Source organism: Anarrhichthys ocellatus, unplaced genomic scaffold, assembly GCF_004355925.1.
Source record: "Anarrhichthys ocellatus isolate YVR2014 unplaced genomic scaffold, GSC_Weel_1.0 scaffold44, whole genome shotgun sequence".
Classification (NCBI taxonomy): Eukaryota; Metazoa; Chordata; class Actinopteri; order Perciformes; family Anarhichadidae; genus Anarrhichthys; species Anarrhichthys ocellatus.
Window position 1 is genome coordinate 2,096,134 of NW_022280074.1, and position 17,921 is coordinate 2,114,054.

The 17,921-nt window shown below is 47.6% G+C and overlaps 1 protein-coding gene across 12 annotated transcripts in view; it reads left to right on the forward strand.

Annotated features, from left to right (window-relative positions):
• The window catches only part of agrn (agrin), a 233,063-nt gene that overhangs the window by 162,291 nt on the left and 52,851 nt on the right, over positions 1–17,921 (forward strand). For 11 of the 12 annotated variants that reach the window (XM_031868913.1, XM_031868912.1, XM_031868916.1 and 8 more), the window contains 3 exons: positions 7,337–7,558; positions 13,559–13,756; positions 14,180–14,380. The exons of the other annotated variant lie outside the window; for it this stretch is intronic. In XM_031868913.1, the coding sequence (XP_031724773.1) occupies positions 7,337–7,558; positions 13,559–13,756; positions 14,180–14,380 (621 nt within the window). The remainder of the gene's footprint in view (positions 1–7,336; positions 7,559–13,558; positions 13,757–14,179; positions 14,381–17,921) is intronic. 12 annotated transcript variants of the gene reach the window in all.

Here is a 17,921-nt window from a genome sequence, read left to right on the forward strand (position 1 = left end):
TGTTTTTCAAGGTATGACACATCCACATAGTCTCTGATTTTAATGCCCCATCTCACGTGAATCTCCTGCTGAATTAGAAGTGTTTCATCCAATGGTAACCCGGATAACCCAGCAGGCGCGATGAGGCTTCACAGCACCTCCATCACCGAACCCGCGTGGCAGACACGTCGTGCTGTTTGGGCCGGAATGAGGCTGTCCACATTTTTTTCCAACATTGTTGTGACAGAGGCCGATAAAAACCAGAGCGATCCGTCCATCCCCGAGGCGTCGGGGGGGTGGAGCTGAATACCAAAGTTATCTCCAGTTGTCAGCATCGGGACGCTTCGGCGCTCATTAGCATTATTTGGCCGTCTGAGCTGAGCATAAATTAAGTAATGGAAAATGGCAGTGCGAGAGCTCTTATGTGTTTTGCTCTGTTTCATTATTTCTGGCAAGTGGTGCCTCAGCTCCCCCCCCTCACTCGTTTAGTTATTTCACTTTCTCTCTCTCTCGCTCCTCATCCTCCCTCCCTCCCCGTGCGCATCGTTTCCGTCGGTGACTGGTCGTATGTTTCTTTAATGCAGTTTTATTGACATTTGCATATTTTTTTCAAAACACAACGCCCCCCCACCACCCTCGATCCAGTTTTAATTAAACATCAAAAGAGGCGAGCGTAGGTGCCCACAGAGACTGTTGGTTTAGTCAGACAGATGATATGCACGAAAAGGGTGTGTACGTGTGTGTGTCCATGCACATGTTAGAACTTTGTCTGTCTGTCTTCTTTCTCTTTCCCCTTGTGTCCTACTACTGTGTTAGTACTTACATATTCCCTCTCACTGCGCAAAAGACTTTTACACATAACACACCCCAGGGAAGCATGCAAAGTGTGTCTCCACCGTCCTCTGAAAAGACCGCCTTGTCGGGGATTCGATCAATAGCCCACTCTGACCGCGCTGCCACGCGCTGTGTGCAGCGTGTTACGCACACTTCCACTGTGCTCGTGTTCTCGAGCGGTGACTGGCGGTGCCAAAGGAACGCCCTGCACGGGGACCGCTGCACGCTCGCGGTGCACGCGCATGCCGATTGGAGGCTTTCAGAAAAAAGTTTCACACATCTGGTAGGAAAAAAAGGGAAGAGTTTGATAAATTATCATTATTTGATAAATAACGATCTCTTTCCCCCCCGTTTTGGCCGAGCGGTGCGTCGGGGGTAGGGTTGATCGATCGCCCTGCCAGCTGTCAAACGGATGAAATTCTCCAGTTCTGCCACCGTCGTAAATCTCTTTTCATGTGGGTGACAGCGCCCTAATGTCAACCCCCCCACCCCCACACAAAGAATGGTCACGCAGCGAACCGCACGCCTCTATAACTCCCCGACTTCTGTCCTCCCACAGAAAACAATTTCATCGATATCTAAAGCTCATCAATTTAGGGGTTGAGAGACAGCACGTGGCGCTGGGCTGATTAACTTACAGCCACGGCGGAGTCACAAATCTTCAAGACGTCCGAGAACACGCGAGCCTGTGAAGGATTCGCTGGAAGCGGATCGGAGTCGAGGAAAGGAGGGCCAATTGGTCTGCAGCCTTGGATTCTGACACAATGTGTGACAGAAAGAAAAGATGTTTGTCATCACCAGAGACGCAGATGATGCGACACGGCCGCTTCCACACACGCTGGACTTTATTTTCGTTATGATGATCGCCTACTTCTCGATAGAGCTTTTACCGTGTGGCTGTTCTCCTAATACACACACACGCAGACAAACTGATTAAAACATAATTTCAACCTGCCTTCCAGCAGAGTCTGGTTAAAAAGCGAGAAATATATATATATCCCATATGATGTCAGCACAGCAGGGCAACAGCACCAACTAAACATGGAAGTGTGCGTGCAGCGTCGGTATTGTTGCAGATATATATTTAGAAGACCAAACAATGGAGGGACATTGGCACCCTGATGTTTTCAAAGGCTTTCATTCTTTCTTATTTGCTTTTTTTTGTCTCCCAAACAACTGATAGGTCAGTTGTTTGTTGGTGCCACCATCACTCCAACTCAATTTTTAACCTGTAAAACGTTTCATCAAGATAAGTTTATCTTCACTATGCGCAAAACAAAACGACTCCGGTGCGCCGTCATAAAGGCTCAGCAACCGACACTTTGATACTTTAAACTGTTGAGCTGTGACATGCTGATGCATTTTGGCAGGAAAGACACAAAGTGGGCCTCATCTCCGCAGCGCGTTCACCAATAATGATCACAATTGCTTAGAAGGCCCTCAACTCCTCATTGTACCTGCGTGCAATGTACTCTGCTTAATGTGCTTTTGCTTGGCCCCTCGATGCACCGCCTGCAGCTTTATGAAAAGATATTTGGAGCTCCCGTGTGAGCAATGCTCCGTTGAAAGACAGGGCTCAACCACTGTGTGTGTGTGTGTGTATGTGTGTGTGTGTGTGTGTGTTAATGGACAGCAGTGTTTCTAGTAAGCTGAAGCTACAAAATGTGAAAGAAACTGAACTGATTAAAGGTTTTTTTAAAACAGCAAAATAAAGCAGTATTTTTATCACATAGACTTCCACTAAGGAGCAAAAAAGTTTTACAAAATAATTTAAAAATATAACTTTACACGAAAAATCTGTGTTTAATGTTAGATGTTACATTTGTAAGATAAAAAAAAAATTGAATCAAAACTTTCATCTTGGCCCAAGTTGTGTCTTTGCTTGCTTCCTGCCCAGATGGTTTTCTTCCCTGCAGTCCCTTTAGGTCTATATTTAGTGCACATTCAGTAGCGCTTTGGAAGCAGGAGTGCGAAGTGGCTCACCACAAACTCCCTGGAGCCGGTTGATGTACTGGCCTCACGTCTGGCATTAGTAGAATGGAAAGTGGAGGGTTTCTAAATTGGTAGTTACGAGGAGAAATCTGTAAAACCGCTGAAACACACACACACACACACACAAAGCGCGAGAGGCAAACTAGGAGTGAACAAATGAAAGAGCTAGTTTTGTGGACAGAAATTCTTTACTCGCAGCTCTTTTGTCAATTTCACAGCCCTGCGTGCGCGCGCGTGTGTGTGTGTGCGAGCGCAGAAAAAGTCACGGAAATGCGAGCGACTTTGCTCGAAATGCGTTGCCTGTCGCCTCCGGAGGTTAGCGCGAAATCACTCAGCGGCAGACACCTCGTCATTGACAAAGCGCTCCGCGAAGCAGGAGGGGAAATTCAGTCACCTTAGGTGTCAAGACTCTGTGCCGAGTATTTGATCATTTGCATGTTTATTTGATTAGCATGTCTACCGGCTGCACTGATTGGACTGAGTTTTAGAGTGTGTAAGTCAGCCTGAGATCACCAGCGCTGTTTTCCCCCCTCATCAAGTTAATTAGAGGAAGTGCCGTGGGAGCCAGATTGACAGCAGCCGGGGGACCGCCGGTCCACTTAATGCGGCCCGCCGGCAGAAATCGCAGGGAAATGTGGGTCAACAGGTGCCAGAAGTGACTGGAGGCGTTGTGCGGGATGTGTTCAACCACACGATTGTCTCAATTCTACAGTTTTCATTTCATTGAGTGTTTCTTCTGAGCCCTCGCGCCGCCGCTGCTCCTCACTTGATTTGGAGATGCAATAAACGTCTAACATTTGTACCCGCGGTGTCTTCGGCGCTCTTCAGTCTGACAAATGCGGCGTTTATGCGTCATCTCACCTCTGATAGATGTGTGTCACAAGATCAGGGATCCCGGCGTGTCTATATCCCCCCCGCGCTGTTTTTTTGCTCGTCTCCATTTTGAAGAGCAGCACGTTACTTGGTTGTAAATGCACAAAGAGGCCCGGATCCCTCCCGCCTGTGATAAGTTGTTCAGTGGTAGACAGACACAGCCCGCAGGTATACCTTTTTCCTGTATACTAATATAGCCTTTCTCTCTGCACCGCCTTTCCCCTCGACTAATAAGATGCATAAATGTTTTTAATGCGAGCGAGGGCAAAGGGAGTCGGATCAAAGCCCCGCAGGTGAAGAAGCACAGGAGGCGGGGCTTGCTTCCTGTCGTCCGTGCCCCCATTGGAGTCCTGTGTTGTGACGGTGATCCTTCCTGCTAGGTGGCTACTGCGAGCGTCACCTGGATTACACTGAGTCACAAACATTAACATATGTATGAGCCGAGCGGAGATGGGAGGAAGCTCTCGCCAAAATAATCTCTCGGTTTTTCACCGACATGTTATTGGGGGGGGTTAACCACACAATTGCAGCCAGCGGTCCTGCCGGAGCTCGCCGCGCCGTCACGGTGACTTAAAGTGGGGTTGTTAAGCTTTAGGAGTCACACCGCGTCCTCCGCCACTTTACCAGTCAGATAACACCACTAAGTGGGCAGTAATGACACTTCGGGGCGGACAGGCAAGCAGATATCAGGACACATTTCCCCCGACGTGGCCGACCAGCGCCTCCTCCGACACAGCGTGACCTCACCTGAAGTAATCCCCTTTCGAGCCCTAAAGCGGTGGCCGTGCCATTAACACGCCACACTAATTAAAATAGTAAAAAAAAAATGACACGGCGAATGTCAGGAGAGGATGCAGACTGAGGTGACACCCAGAATCGTGTCGTGCTAAACATAGCTGAGCGCCCACTAGCAGAGCAGAATCCTTGATTAGAAAGAATTATTCATTTTTTAAAATCATTTTTTTTACTGTCTCTCCTGACTTTTCCCTCTAACGCTCACTGCTCCGGCTCAGCCGCTAAAACAATGTCTCGGCTACCGCGCTCATGTATTTGGCACTACAGATGTTCCCACTCGACTGTCAAGCTAATTTTCCAGTAGAAATAGCTCGCTTTAAACCATGCGACTTTGTTGTTTTTTTATTTTTTTTTTATTCTGGACCCTGTCTGACAGAAACTCTGACACTTGCATGAACAAGATGTATTTAAGTGTCTGGGAGACGACCCCGTGGAGAAAAAAGAGCTGGAACAGGGCTTGTGAACGCCATCCCACAAGCCTTAGTTGTGACAGGCTGCCATTTCAAAGATTCTGCCTGCATCAGAGAGAGGGAGAGAGAGAGGGAGAGAGGGGGAGAGAAAGACAGCTTTTTAACTGTCACAAGATTTTCACACTTGGGGAGTTTTGTCTTGTTTTTTTTTTTTGTTTTTTTTTCTCCTACACCCTCTCCAGTTAATAAACCAGGCAGAAGCTTTGCCCCCCCCCCCCAGAGGAAGAGAATGATTAAAAAATTAGTTTTGGAGGGGAATTTTCTTTCATCTTCTTCTATGTGTGTGACACAAAGAGAATGGGAGACGAAGGCGTTATCGGCGGCTGCAGTCGCATTTTAGGAGCTTGTCCTTGTGGAAGTGGGCTGGTGAACTTTTATGGGGTGGGGGGGCAAGGTTGTACAGCTAAGCTCGGATCACAAGCTTACTGTTCAGCTCGACTGTTACACGTGCTCACGCGCACACAGTAGTTGAAAAGACATCACGGGGTATCAGTTGTTTTTTTGAAGCCGTACCAAGTTAAGCAGCATTGAATAGCTCACTTATTTATGCAGCACCTCCAAAGCTCCTTTGAAACAGCTGCTGCTTGGCATCAAAACACAAGAATCAATAGCGGTTTCCCTCCGTTTAATCTGAAACATTCACTTTCCAAAGTGTCCTTGCTCGAGATCCGGAAAGATTCGTTCATTTACAGCCACGACTTAGTCGGAGAGACATTCGTTTGCTATTTTAATAGCTATACCTCAGTTCCTGTCATCATTTGGAATTCATTTCATCTCAAGATGTTCAGGTGACATCGATCCTTATGCCCCTCCCATCGCTGCAATCGCACTGAAACAAGCTAATTGCCTCCGTCTGTGTTATCAGCTGATCATTTACCCCCAGCATTAGAGGCAGAGTGGAGTGTTTCCGGAGCTGGTAAATGAATCATGGGGCTCCAAGCACGACAGGTCGCCCCCCCCCCCCCCCCCCGTGATGATTCTAATCCCATAATGGTCACGATAATGATGGAGCCATGGGTGGTGTCGTTACAAGGGGCAGTTTCCATGACAGCAACCCCATCAACCCTCTGAGGGGGAGAAAGCAAAATCAAAACCAAAGGTAGACGAGAGAAGGAAGAAGTTTTTGGGTGTGTAATGCTTCTCATCAGAAATGATTTGATGCCCGCGTCGGCTTTTTCCACTAATCTGCAGACACATCACATTTAGCTGAGTGATCCGCCCTTCGTGCGTGACGCTTCCCAAATGAAAATCACCGCCGAGCCCGGCTATCGTCTCTTGCTTACTCTTGATAGCGGAGCGTACGCTCTTCCCACCTTAAGCGTCACATTTGTAACCATCAAGCTGAGCCCTCAGCGCTGACACGCATTGGCACCCTGTGTCCGTACGCACAAGGCCACGGAATATTTTCATTGACACATAAAGCTGTGAGGAATTGATTGAGTTGGGGGGGGGGGGTCTGTGATCAAAGGATTGTTCATAGCGGGTATTCTCTCTTTTCTGATCAAGTCAGATTATATCAGCCCATTCTACACCCATCTGCCACTACCGAGAATCATAGGTGCAAAAATCCAGTGCTCGTTTTGATGGAGTCCTGCTGGAGCTAGTGTGCGAGAGAGGGAGAGACTGAAGCAGGCACCTCTGTGATGTTCACATTTCATATCTGCCTCGGCCCAGGAGCTTGCCTTTTGTGAATTATTAAGCAGAGGGCTCTTTCTTCTCTTCGCCTGTTTCTTTCTCCATTCTTTGCATTTTCTCTCTCTCTCTCTCTCTCTCTCTCTCTCTCTCTCTCTCTCTCTCTTTCTTTCTCTCACACACTCTCTTCCTCTTCTTCTTTTTCTCGCTCCTCCATGTCGGTACAACCAGCTCCGGCTGAAGCAGTGGCACTCTCACTGAGATGGAAATGGCAGCCTTTGAAGGGGCACATTGGGAACGTCAATTAATCCAGCCGTTTACTCCCCTGGGGAAAAAAAAAAAAAAAGGCCTACGTAACCATTGTTCGTGGACTGTTTCATCTCCATTGTGCTCCGGGGGCCATGTCTTTATCCGCTGTCCTCGTGCCACCGGATTCGGCGGACTCTTCAAAGATTCAGGATACACCGGGATAGGGCAAGAAAGGTGAGGAAATAGGAAGCTGAGGAAGCAGAGGTGTCACAGGAGTAGGACTGTATTGCATACCACATCATATCGCCTTTTTTCCTAACACAAAACCTGCAGTTCCCCCATGAAGCTATGCTCTAACTTACCTCCCCGTCACCGATGCCCTGTCCTGCCCCAGACCTCTCTCCAACCTCTACTTTATATTCCTCCCGCTTCCCAATCTCCCAAGTTCAGTATCTCCCTCCCCCCCGCCATCTCTAACTTTGCTCTCTATCTCTTGGGTGGTCGGCCTTCAGATCTCAGCATACCGAGCCCCTGCTTGGAGAAGGTGTGCGATCACGGGGCGGTGTGCGTGGTCAAGAACGACGAGCCGGTGTGCGAGTGCCCCGAGGCCTGCCCGCAGACGTCCGACCCCGTGTGCGGATCCGACGGCCACAGCTACGGCAGCCCCTGCGGGATGCGAGCGTTGGGCTGTGCCCTGCAGAAGGCCATTCACATCCAACACAAAGGGCAATGTGGTGAGTAGCCGCACGCGTGACACTGCACAGCTGCTTCGCTGTGCAGCCATGAACTCAGTATGAAATGTGTGAATTGTAGCTCACAGGTAGGGAAAGATCTCTCCTTGTGAAATATAATCACACTCAAATTAATTAATAGTGCTGCGTTGCCCAGAGGCAACATTTTAATCCACAGACATTAACAATTAACACATATGGAATTATATTCACGGTGACACCCCCGGGGCTTTCCATTCACTTCCAACAAAGTCAAAACAATACTTAATAGATCTTTTTTCTTACCCCTCGTCCATTACTCTTCTTCAGCCCTTCCACACCAACACCAGGAGTCCAATTTGCCTGTTTTGACCTTTAAGTGAAGACGCACTTTACCCCTGATGAAAGAGAATGCGGAGCGTACTTGTCTGTAATTGGCTACATGAGTCACTTGGCTTTGTCTCGCTGTGTCCGAGTATCATTCATTAGTACACCAGCGACAGCGGAGCTTCAAGTGGTGAAAAATGTCTTCAGATCCACAACGCAGGCACACAGCCATACGGGCACATTTTTACAGCTTGGTAAGCCCACTTAGCGAATGCTCTTGATGGCTTAATGCCATCTTGGAAGGCCAATTTTCCCATGGACTCTAATTGGTGATTGAGCGTTCTTCGCTGTCTACCATCAAGCCGTTCGCTTATATCCCCATTAAAGGGGTTTGTTTGGGGAGTTGTTCTTCATCCTTAGCGAAGAAATGTATGCTGTACAGATTGTAAAGCCCCCCGAGGCAAATTGGTGATTTGTGGTATTGGGCTGTATAAATACAAATTTCTAGACTTGACACACTGGACAAAAAGCACAGCGGTTATTAGCCCCTTGGTCGGTTACTTCACTCACTCTGTTTTACTACAGTGGATTTTATTTTTCTGCATATTTTGAAGACCATAACAGTGAAAATGAGTCGGCCTCCGCAGTGCTGTATTTGTGGATGAGCTGAGCAGTTGACTGAATGATCAATACCACTGAAATTCGTCTCACTTTTGCTGCTACAACATTGCACTCTTTCTGTTTTTTCCTGAAACGTGCAGTTTATGGGTCGAGTTTGTTGTTTTGTAAAATGAGCAATGGGTTTCTCTCTGTACTGAGAAGATGACACGGTTAGTTGTTGGAGCGGCTCCGACGCCGCCTCTCTGCCTGCCCGTGTGTTGCATCAGTCATCTTCCCCGCTGCCTCCCAGCCTCCTCCAAATTGAAAACCGACGCGAGGATGTATGCCAACAGGAAATGGAGCGGGAGCAGTGTTTGGTCGGTGGGCAGGCGGGCTGACTCAATTTGGTGCGCCGCACCGCAGGTAGACGGCAGGTCTGCCGGGCCCCCGGGTCCCTCGGCAGTAATGAATAGTCTTTATTTTGAAAAGCGAGGAGGCGAAAGCGAGCTGGCTGAGCGGAGGGCCCTGTCTGTAATCCAGCACTATGGATGGCTCTTGGGTCCCAGAGGAAACAGGCCTGCGTCAGCGCAATGGTGCCATAAAAATGCTGAGGCATCGGCTTGCCAGGCGCGAGCCGGCCGAGGAATGATGGCGATGATAATGTGGGCTATTTCTGGGCTGGGCTGTTTACTGGGCCTCATTCGGCACCATAACAACTGACTGACTTTAGCTATTATCTCACCTAATTATCGCAGCCTATTCCCCCCAGTAATATACTATACATGTTTATGGAGCAGAAAGGGAGAGAGAGGAGGCGAACATATGCTGCCTTCAGGTGCTGGAGGAAGTATCGGATTTAAACGTTGAAGGTTTGAGCATGAGAAAGTGGTGAGAATGTTCAGCGATATCCAGGTTGTTGTTTCACCCCGACACTTATAATGCAGAAGAGAATAAGAACTGACAGCAACTGAGGACATTTATTTATATGCTTGTTTACCGTGTTGTGCTAATAATATATGTGATTTATTGTTTAAATTTTCATCTGCATTTTTGAGTATGTATTCATATGGTGTGGTTTTTTGTTTTTAATAACCCTCAACATTTATTTGTTGTTGTTTTTGTTTACCAGCTATGTTTTGTTATTTCCATCCAAATGCACTTTAATGTGTAAGTTGTCAGATTCATGAATTTCAGACTCAAAATGTAGTGCTAAGTGTGGCAGGTTAAGGTGGCAATAGTTTAAGAGGTAAGAGGTGCCACAATAGAACTAAACTGGGCATGTTTGCTTTACTATGTGTGTGTGTGTGTGTGTGTGTGTGTGTGTGTGTGTGTGTGTGTGTGTGTGTGTGTGTGTGTGTGTGGATTACTGCAGCCTCTCATGGGCCCAGCCATAATTTAATTTCCTTCCCCGCGGGCTGGAGAAATAGCGGTTATCTATATGGCTCAGGTGCAACCCGATAGCGATATGAGTGACATTTGTTATTGTTCGGAGATTTTTCCTCCCCCTGCATTTGAGTGGCGGACAACCTTGTAACGCGGGCTGGGAAAGGTGCACTCGGTTAATAGACCCCCCAGCTGGATATCAGGCGCCCTGGAAAAAGGGTATTTCATACTTTCATACGGCTCTACCCAAACAGATGAGAGCAGAGGCGCCGGAATCATTGAAGAAAAGGAAACAAATTCCCTTCTTGTTTTTCATCCCACAGGTGTTTGAAATGATATACACAGTTGAGTAAGAAATATAGGTCACACCAGCAGCATGGGAGTGGTCGGAGAGAGGCGGTGTAAAGAGGGAAGAGGGAGGGGGAAGTAATAAACGCAGGGAGGGAAGGAGATGGAGGTAAATACGACGAGGAGGCGGCCGAGTTAATAGCGTACCGGCCTGGAAGGCATCGACGGGGGAGTTGTTATCGCCCAGGCATGTTCACAAGCCTTCAAAACACAAACCAGCCTACTTCTTTCTGCTTAATCCTGAGGTAACACTCCACCCAGAAATCCTCCGCCGCAATTCAGGTTGTTTTTCCCCAGCGAGGATATATCAACAAAATGCTGCAAAGCTGGAGGGTCTTTGTTTTTGTTTTCCCCCTCCTCAATGACTCAATCCTCCGTGCTTTCAGGGCCACTTTTTATACCAACCTGCCCCCATTTCTCACTCTCACTTCTTAAAAAAACAAACACTGCCACCAAACGCAGCAAGAGAAGCTGTCACCAGTGCAAGAACAAACACTTTAACAGCTGCCAACGTTAGGTCCAGGGGACTTCAAGGGGACCTTGACTCAATACTAGCAGGTCTCCAGCAAAAGATAAATGTTTGGTTTGAGATGTGGATGAATGGATTACTATCGGCCCAACTCCTCTGATCGGGCAGCCGATCGTGGCTCAAAGCTTGCCCGAGTGTTGCATAGTGTCTCGGCCTCCATCTCCACACGTCACAAGCCGTTCTACGGGCCGGAGGCAGGTCGCATTTTGTGCCGACTTTAAGCTGCAACGGGACATAATGCTTGTGCTTTATATACAGTAGGTATTAGATTTGATTAGACCCGGCATGAGAAGATCTTAAGATATCTTACTTTGATCTTGGATGCGGTTATACCGTGCATTTTCTAGGCTGGAGAGGCTCTTGCATTGGCCGACATGAAAGTGAATTTAAATGAGATGAGAGATCCCAGGTTCTAATGGGCTAATGTCGTGATGCCTAGCCTGCCAGACTTTTGAGCTTAAAGTCTGAACATTTCATGGTTCTGAAGTTGTCTTCCCGAGAAAAAGAAATGGACTATTTTTCACTGAAAACTCATAATTAGTGACGACAGACTTGGAGATTCAGATTGAGACCGAATCTGAGATGACAGAGAGTGGACATCTTAACGTTACCCGGTAGTGGCGACAGTTCTCCCCCTTGCTCCCCGGCTTTGAACTGAAGCTCCCCTCTGTTTTGCGATGCGTGTTGTCTGGAGTATCAGGCAGCGTGGAGAGCCAGGTGCGAGGGGCAGCAGCAGATAAAGAAGCGAGGCTGCTATCAGGACACGCGGCCTGATAAAGGACGACACTCGACACCGCCACTTCCCGATTTATAGCTGCCGCAACCAGAGAGGAGCCGCGACCACAGCCACCCCCATTTTTATATTTTATGTTTATTTATTTTTGTCGCACAAAACCCGAGCCAATATAAAGCCTCGTCATGTTTTTGTGTCAAAACCTCCAGTGCAAACCCACTTACTGTGTCTGGATAGAAGGAGCAACATCGGCTCTCTGACAACACATTATTATTTAGTCTGAGTAAAAGATTATTAGCCTCAAAGTACATAGCCAAAAGTATATATCAGCACCCCGACATTACACTCATATGTAAATGTTTTACACCTCCAAAACCGTGGCCATTAACATGCAGCAATAACAACCTCCAGGTCCTGGAACCTGGCTGCAGGGATTTGCAAACAAGAGGAAGACCGAATGCAAAACGGCCTGTTTTGCATTCGGTGTTGCAATCAATCCCAAAAGTGCTGGATGGCTCCGTGCAGGCCAGCACAGTTCCCCCACACTGCGCTGGGCTTTTCTGCACAGAGGAATTGGCGGTTTCACGGATTGGTCCTGCATGCTCGGCTCATGTCATTATTATGTACTGCTTGGAAATTTGTCATTTTACTAATGTACAACATATAGCTCCTACAGGCAATATGCTGTCTGTGGCCGCATCCAGTTCACAATCAGGGCTCCCAAAAGAGTGGATGGCAGCACTGGATGGAGAGATGAAGGAAGCCAAAGAGCAATAAACAGATTAATAATGTGGATAGGTTCCAGCGGCCAGCCTCACCTCTCTCAATTAGCGCTAAATCAGCAGCGGTTATTAGCCTGCCCCTAATTGAATGTGATAGCGAGCCACGCTAATGCAATTCTCCAGGTGTAATTGGTGTCAGAGGGAAAGCACTACTGCTCTACTACTGCTCGCCCTGCCTGTGTACGCGGCCTCTCGTTCTCCTCCTCATTTGTTTCCAGCCCCCGTGTGACATCAGTCGCTGCCCTGAACACGTCTGATCCTCCGACTAATAAGGAAAGTCTTAAAAGCTCTCTAAGCCTTTTGGGTGTCTCGATGCTGGGTTTTTTTTTGGCGAGAAAAATACAGATATCATCTGCCTGATTCGGTTTGGAAGTGCGGCGGGAAAATAGCCTGTGTATAAGCAGATATGCAACAACCCGACAAAGTGAGAAATCCAACTAGAAAAGTGTGACTTCTCTCACTCTGCTGCTCAGGAGCATCCCCACAGGGATGGCGATGAGCGGTATCTGGCTGTCACTAGATATATACAGCGACGTAGCAATCGGCATTCAGGCCAAAGAGTTCAATTCTTGTCTCATCAGACCGAAGAATCGTTTCCTTCATGCTTTCAGAGTCCCTTTAAGTGTCGATCGGCAAACTCCAGCCCAGGCTGTCGAGTGGCTTTTTCCCTCCGGCGTAGCTTCAGCGCTCTCGTAACGTCCTGACTGATGGAGTGCTGCAGAGATGGTTGTCCTTCTGGCACACTCTCCTGTTTTTGCTCTTGAATTTCCAAAGCTCCTTGTGTCCAGTTATTCAGTCTCAGCTCTAGAAAGTGTCGTTTTTGGTGGCTCTAAACATCCCGCCTCCCCAGATCTGTTTCCCGGTAGAATTGTGTGGAGAGTTTTTCGAGGAATTTCATGGCTTGGTTTTTAGCGCACGCATGCATGTGAACCGTGACACCTTTTGATAGACAGGTGTGTGCCTTTTGGAAAGTATTTCAAATCAGTTCAATCATCCTTCAGGTGGACTCCTATAAAGTTTAAAACCCATTCTACACTCGTATGGAAACTTTGTGCTGCACCACTGCCTTGTTGAGCACTACACCAGCTGTCAGCAACACAGCTTGTCAAGATAAGACAACAACTAATTTTTACCAATTAATTATTTAATGGCTGTTGTTCACACTATGAATATTAATACACAGGAAAATATATGATTACTGCATCTGTAAATAGCACGTTAGCGCTGTCCTTATGCCTCATAGCTCGCTACCGAGGCCATGCAAAATAAACACCTGAAGCACTCGCACTGAGCCTTCGCCCTCCTCTCTTATCTCCATCTAGATGAGGCTTGTGCCAACTGCTCTTTCGGGGCGATCTGCGACGCCCAGAGCGGGCAGTGTGTGTGCGCATCGGAGTGTGTGGACTCCCACCAGGCCGTGTGCGGCAGCGACGGCGACACCTACAACAGCGAGTGTGAGCTGCACGTGCGGGCCTGCACACAACAGATGGACCTCCGAGTGGTCAGCCAGGGAGAGTGCAGTAAGTAATGCATGCATTCGTTCAGTGTGTGTCCATACCGGGCTTTTTGGCACACTCGTGGATCCTGGGTGATCAGATGTTACACGATAAGTGCACGACATTCATAAGTAAAACACAGCCAGATTTACGGAGGTATTTTTCCCTAAATTAAATTTCCAAAATAAAAGTAGAGCCCAGCAGGGACATCATACAGCCGCAGGCAGACAGTTCATATTCTAACAAACTTTGACAGATGGAGAGTCACTCGGGGAGCGAGTATATGTCAGTTTTAAGGGAGGAAGTGGCATGCATGGCAATTAGGAAAAGCCAGGGGAAATCTCATTTAAAGATGCATTCTAAGGTCTGTTGTGAATGAAATACATCAAAACATTGCATTAACATTGCATTAACCCATTGCATTAACCCATTGCACTCTGATTCTAGAAACATGCGGCAACACTGTTTGTGCCTGGGGGGCCCGGTGCGTCCAGAATACATGCGAGTGCCCGCCCTGCTCAGGCGAGGCCTTCTCCCCGGTGTGCGGGAGCGATGGCGCCACCTACAACAACGAGTGTGAACTCCTCACGTCCTCCTGCAAGCAGCAGAGGAGAATTCATGTGGTGAAGTCCGGCAGCTGCGATGAAGGTAGGAAATGGACTTTGAAATGGTGTGATTATGTAAACCAATCGGCCATTAAAATGGTGTAATTATCTTTAGCAACTGACCTGTGGCACAGCATGCAGTCATGTGTGGATTTTAATAATGGTTGCACATGCCACCAGCAGGCTAACACAGCACAGGATGAAGGGAAAGTCATGCTGCGTGTCAGTCAACATAACCTGGAACAGAAATGAATTCTGGGTGATTAAGTTCTCGTGCTCATGCTTTGGCTGTCTTTTTTTTTTTACCTTTCATTTCTCCTGCTACAGTAAATTCTCAAATACTTGCTAGCTTCTTTATTAACCTCACCTGCAGGCAAAATCAGGCTCATATTAGAAGCAACTTTTTATTAGTAATTGAGCCTTTTATATATATATTGTATCATATCTCAGTAAGAAGCCTCCCTGTTTTCTTGTTTGCTTCTTCTCTTATTTTGATGTAGCTGCTTTTAGTCATTTATGGATCTTTCCCCATTCTAACGTCAGTGAAACTTAACAGTTCTTGCACCTTTTAAGACATAAAAAACATTTCCTAGTGGCCTTTTAATGTGAAAGATCTGCAGGAAAGTGTTCAGTTTCCCTCTCAATAGCTGAACACTGAACAAAAGAGTGATTGAAGTATATAGGTGAATGAGAACAGTATTCATAGCATTAATATAAGCTAGCAGCCAACAACTATTGTTGTACTGTATTGTATGTACTGTAATGGAGTAATGTGTTGTAATCCAAGCTTCTCTGTGCTTTGTTGATATAGCCGGGCCGGCCCTGCGTGCCTCCCTGGTTAGCTCACAGCGTTTAACTTTCCCAGAGTTTAACGCAGGAGCCATGACAGAACAAGTAGTTTCGATCTGCTTTTATCAGCGTTGTTTGTTTTGCGCTGGCCTTTATTGGAGAATTCACGGTACACATTTTATCGAGCCCCGCCATCCAATTATGCTTTTAAGTGTGTGACCGACGGCACTTAACGCGAGTGTCGTCGATTTTCCACGCCTGCATACTCTGTCGCGCTGAATAAATGAGATCTAATTCACCGTGCAAAATCATATCTTGATCTGCGCTGACAGGCCGACGCAGGGCATCACGGTCTCTCTCGCTCGGGCCCGTCTCGGGACGACGACTCTGGAGGGAGCGGCACGCCAACCTCTGGTTGTCATGCCCCCCCCCCCCCCCCTCTGTGGCTGGTGGGTCGTCACGGCAAACGCAGTCATCCTCTGACAAGGTGTGAAGGGTAGCAGATTACACCTGCCAACAGGAGGGATGGCTGGAGAGAAGAAAAGAGAGAATAGATGAAGGACAGAGCAAATAGAGATGAGAGGAATCCTCTTCCGTTTTGATTGCTCGCCAGCGGGTTTTTTCTTTTTTTTGTCTTTCTTTCTTTTTTTTGTCACTTCCTACCATTGTCTACCGTAGTGGCCCAGGGCCTCTGAGGCGAATCGTGCCGCCAAAGCTCCTTGTGGTCGATTTAACATCATTCCATTGACTGAGACGAGTGACCTTTTTTGTATGTGGAGCGTGAAGAAATGTGAAACTGTATGCAGACTCGCTCTCACCACACACACACACACACACACACACACACAGACGCTCTGTCCTCTTTCTGTTGGTTGTCTTGTATCAGGCAAAATGGCTGTCTTCTACCTCCCCAAGGGCATTGCTGCGCTTGTGTGTGTTTTTTCATTCTCTTTCTCTCTCATACCGCCTCTGAACATCCCTTTTTTTCAGTTGCTCATTTTGAAACCATCAGGCTTACACAAAAGGATCTTTTTTTCTCTCTCTGTCTCTCTTTTCTCCCTGTCGCTCCATGCCATCCCACCCACTCATGTCCTTCTCTCTGTATTTTGCACTCCTCTCCACCGGAATTGTGCCGCTCAACAAAAGGGGCCCCGATGCTTTCACAGATAGGGGTCGAGGTGGGATTGCCTGCGATCGATAAATTTCACCCTATGGGGTGAAATCTGCAGGCTCTGTCCCCGCTTCCTTTTCAGCCCCCTCAAATCTGACCCAGACCCTCCACAGGAAGTCTGGTGTCATTGTAAAACGATCAAAACCAAGTTGCTCAGTCCCGTCCCCCCACTCGAAATATCTGTGTATTGGCTTCTCTTTGGCTACATACTGTCAAAAGAATCTGTGGTTGATATATTTGTCCCCCTCCTTGATGTACAGGTGGTAGGCTTTGATAGTATATATCGTGTATTAACAGCAGTCTGCCACAATAAATAAGACCTAAGACTAAGTATTTTCCGGCTGTGTTGTGGACAGCGGCAAAGCTCTACATCACCGGTGTGCCCAACCCCTACTCCATACCTCATATCTAAGATAAGCCCGGAGAGGAAGTGAACATGTGATATATTCGCTGACGCAGACCTGACTTAAACACCATCCTCATTAGTCTTGCTGGGGGGGGCGGGAGGGGTCGGCGAGTATAAAAATGGAGGTTGTTTTCTTCCGCCTTTTGTTTAACAGTAATGACAAATGACAGTGTTCCCACTGTTGGCCATACAGGGAAATTCATCACCTGTTTAATTTCACACCCGGGTAGGCCTGGCCTCAGCTTCTTTTGCCGACACTGACAAAGTGGTGACTGAGAGCAGTGCATCACCTGCGGGGGCCCCCGGCCCTTTTTAATTGACTAGACATTTAAGAAACAAGATTATGAGTGCAGCATCAACGCGGCGATGCGAGGCCCACGCCCTGCACATAGAGGATCAATATGCACATATAGGATCAATAAGGCTAAGATATGAAAGGGCATACAGATTAAAAAAAAGACCTCCTCTCTTAAGCATCTCCAAACGCCCCGTCCCGTGGCTCTCCATCCCTCTTTCTGTTTCCAGGAACTTTATTTGGACTAACAACAGCTGTCATGCCCGTCAAACATCAGGCTGTACGTGCGGCTTATGGATGGAGCGAAAGCGGCGAATCGCGCCGTTGTCGTCTTCGATCTTTGCCGCCGCGGTGAGGGAGGGTTTGCTCAGAGTGATAGATGTCCAAGGTGACACTCGCACGGGTCATGCTATCAGAAGGTACCGCAGTGATATCGGTCACTTCCAGGAAGCCACGGATGTAGACACGACGGATCTGCTCGACCAAAACACCTTCTGCTGCTTCTCACACGTCCTCATTTATTAACCCTCTTCTTTTCCTTTCCACTGCCAAATCCTTGTAATGTGTGTTTTTTCCTTTCCTCTCTGTCTTCCTTGGACATTATTCTGATGCTATTCATTTCCTCTCTACTCTCCGCCTTTGAATTCTGTCTTCTTAATGGAGCTCTCTTGGCTAAATAGACTCTGGTTTCTGACATGATTGAGTAAAAAGCAACAGACGGGCAGTGCAGAGAGAATAGCTGATGGAGTCATCTTAGCTGGGGATGTATTAATTGAAAGGTTCATAAGCAGCGCGGGTGGCGGGCACATCAAAGAGCACCAGCTAATTAGGACCCCCCCCTTCGCCCTTCACTTTTATTTATTCCATTCTAATGTCTTACCTCTTTTATTTATTTATCTCGCCTCTGTCAGGGAGGCCTGAGC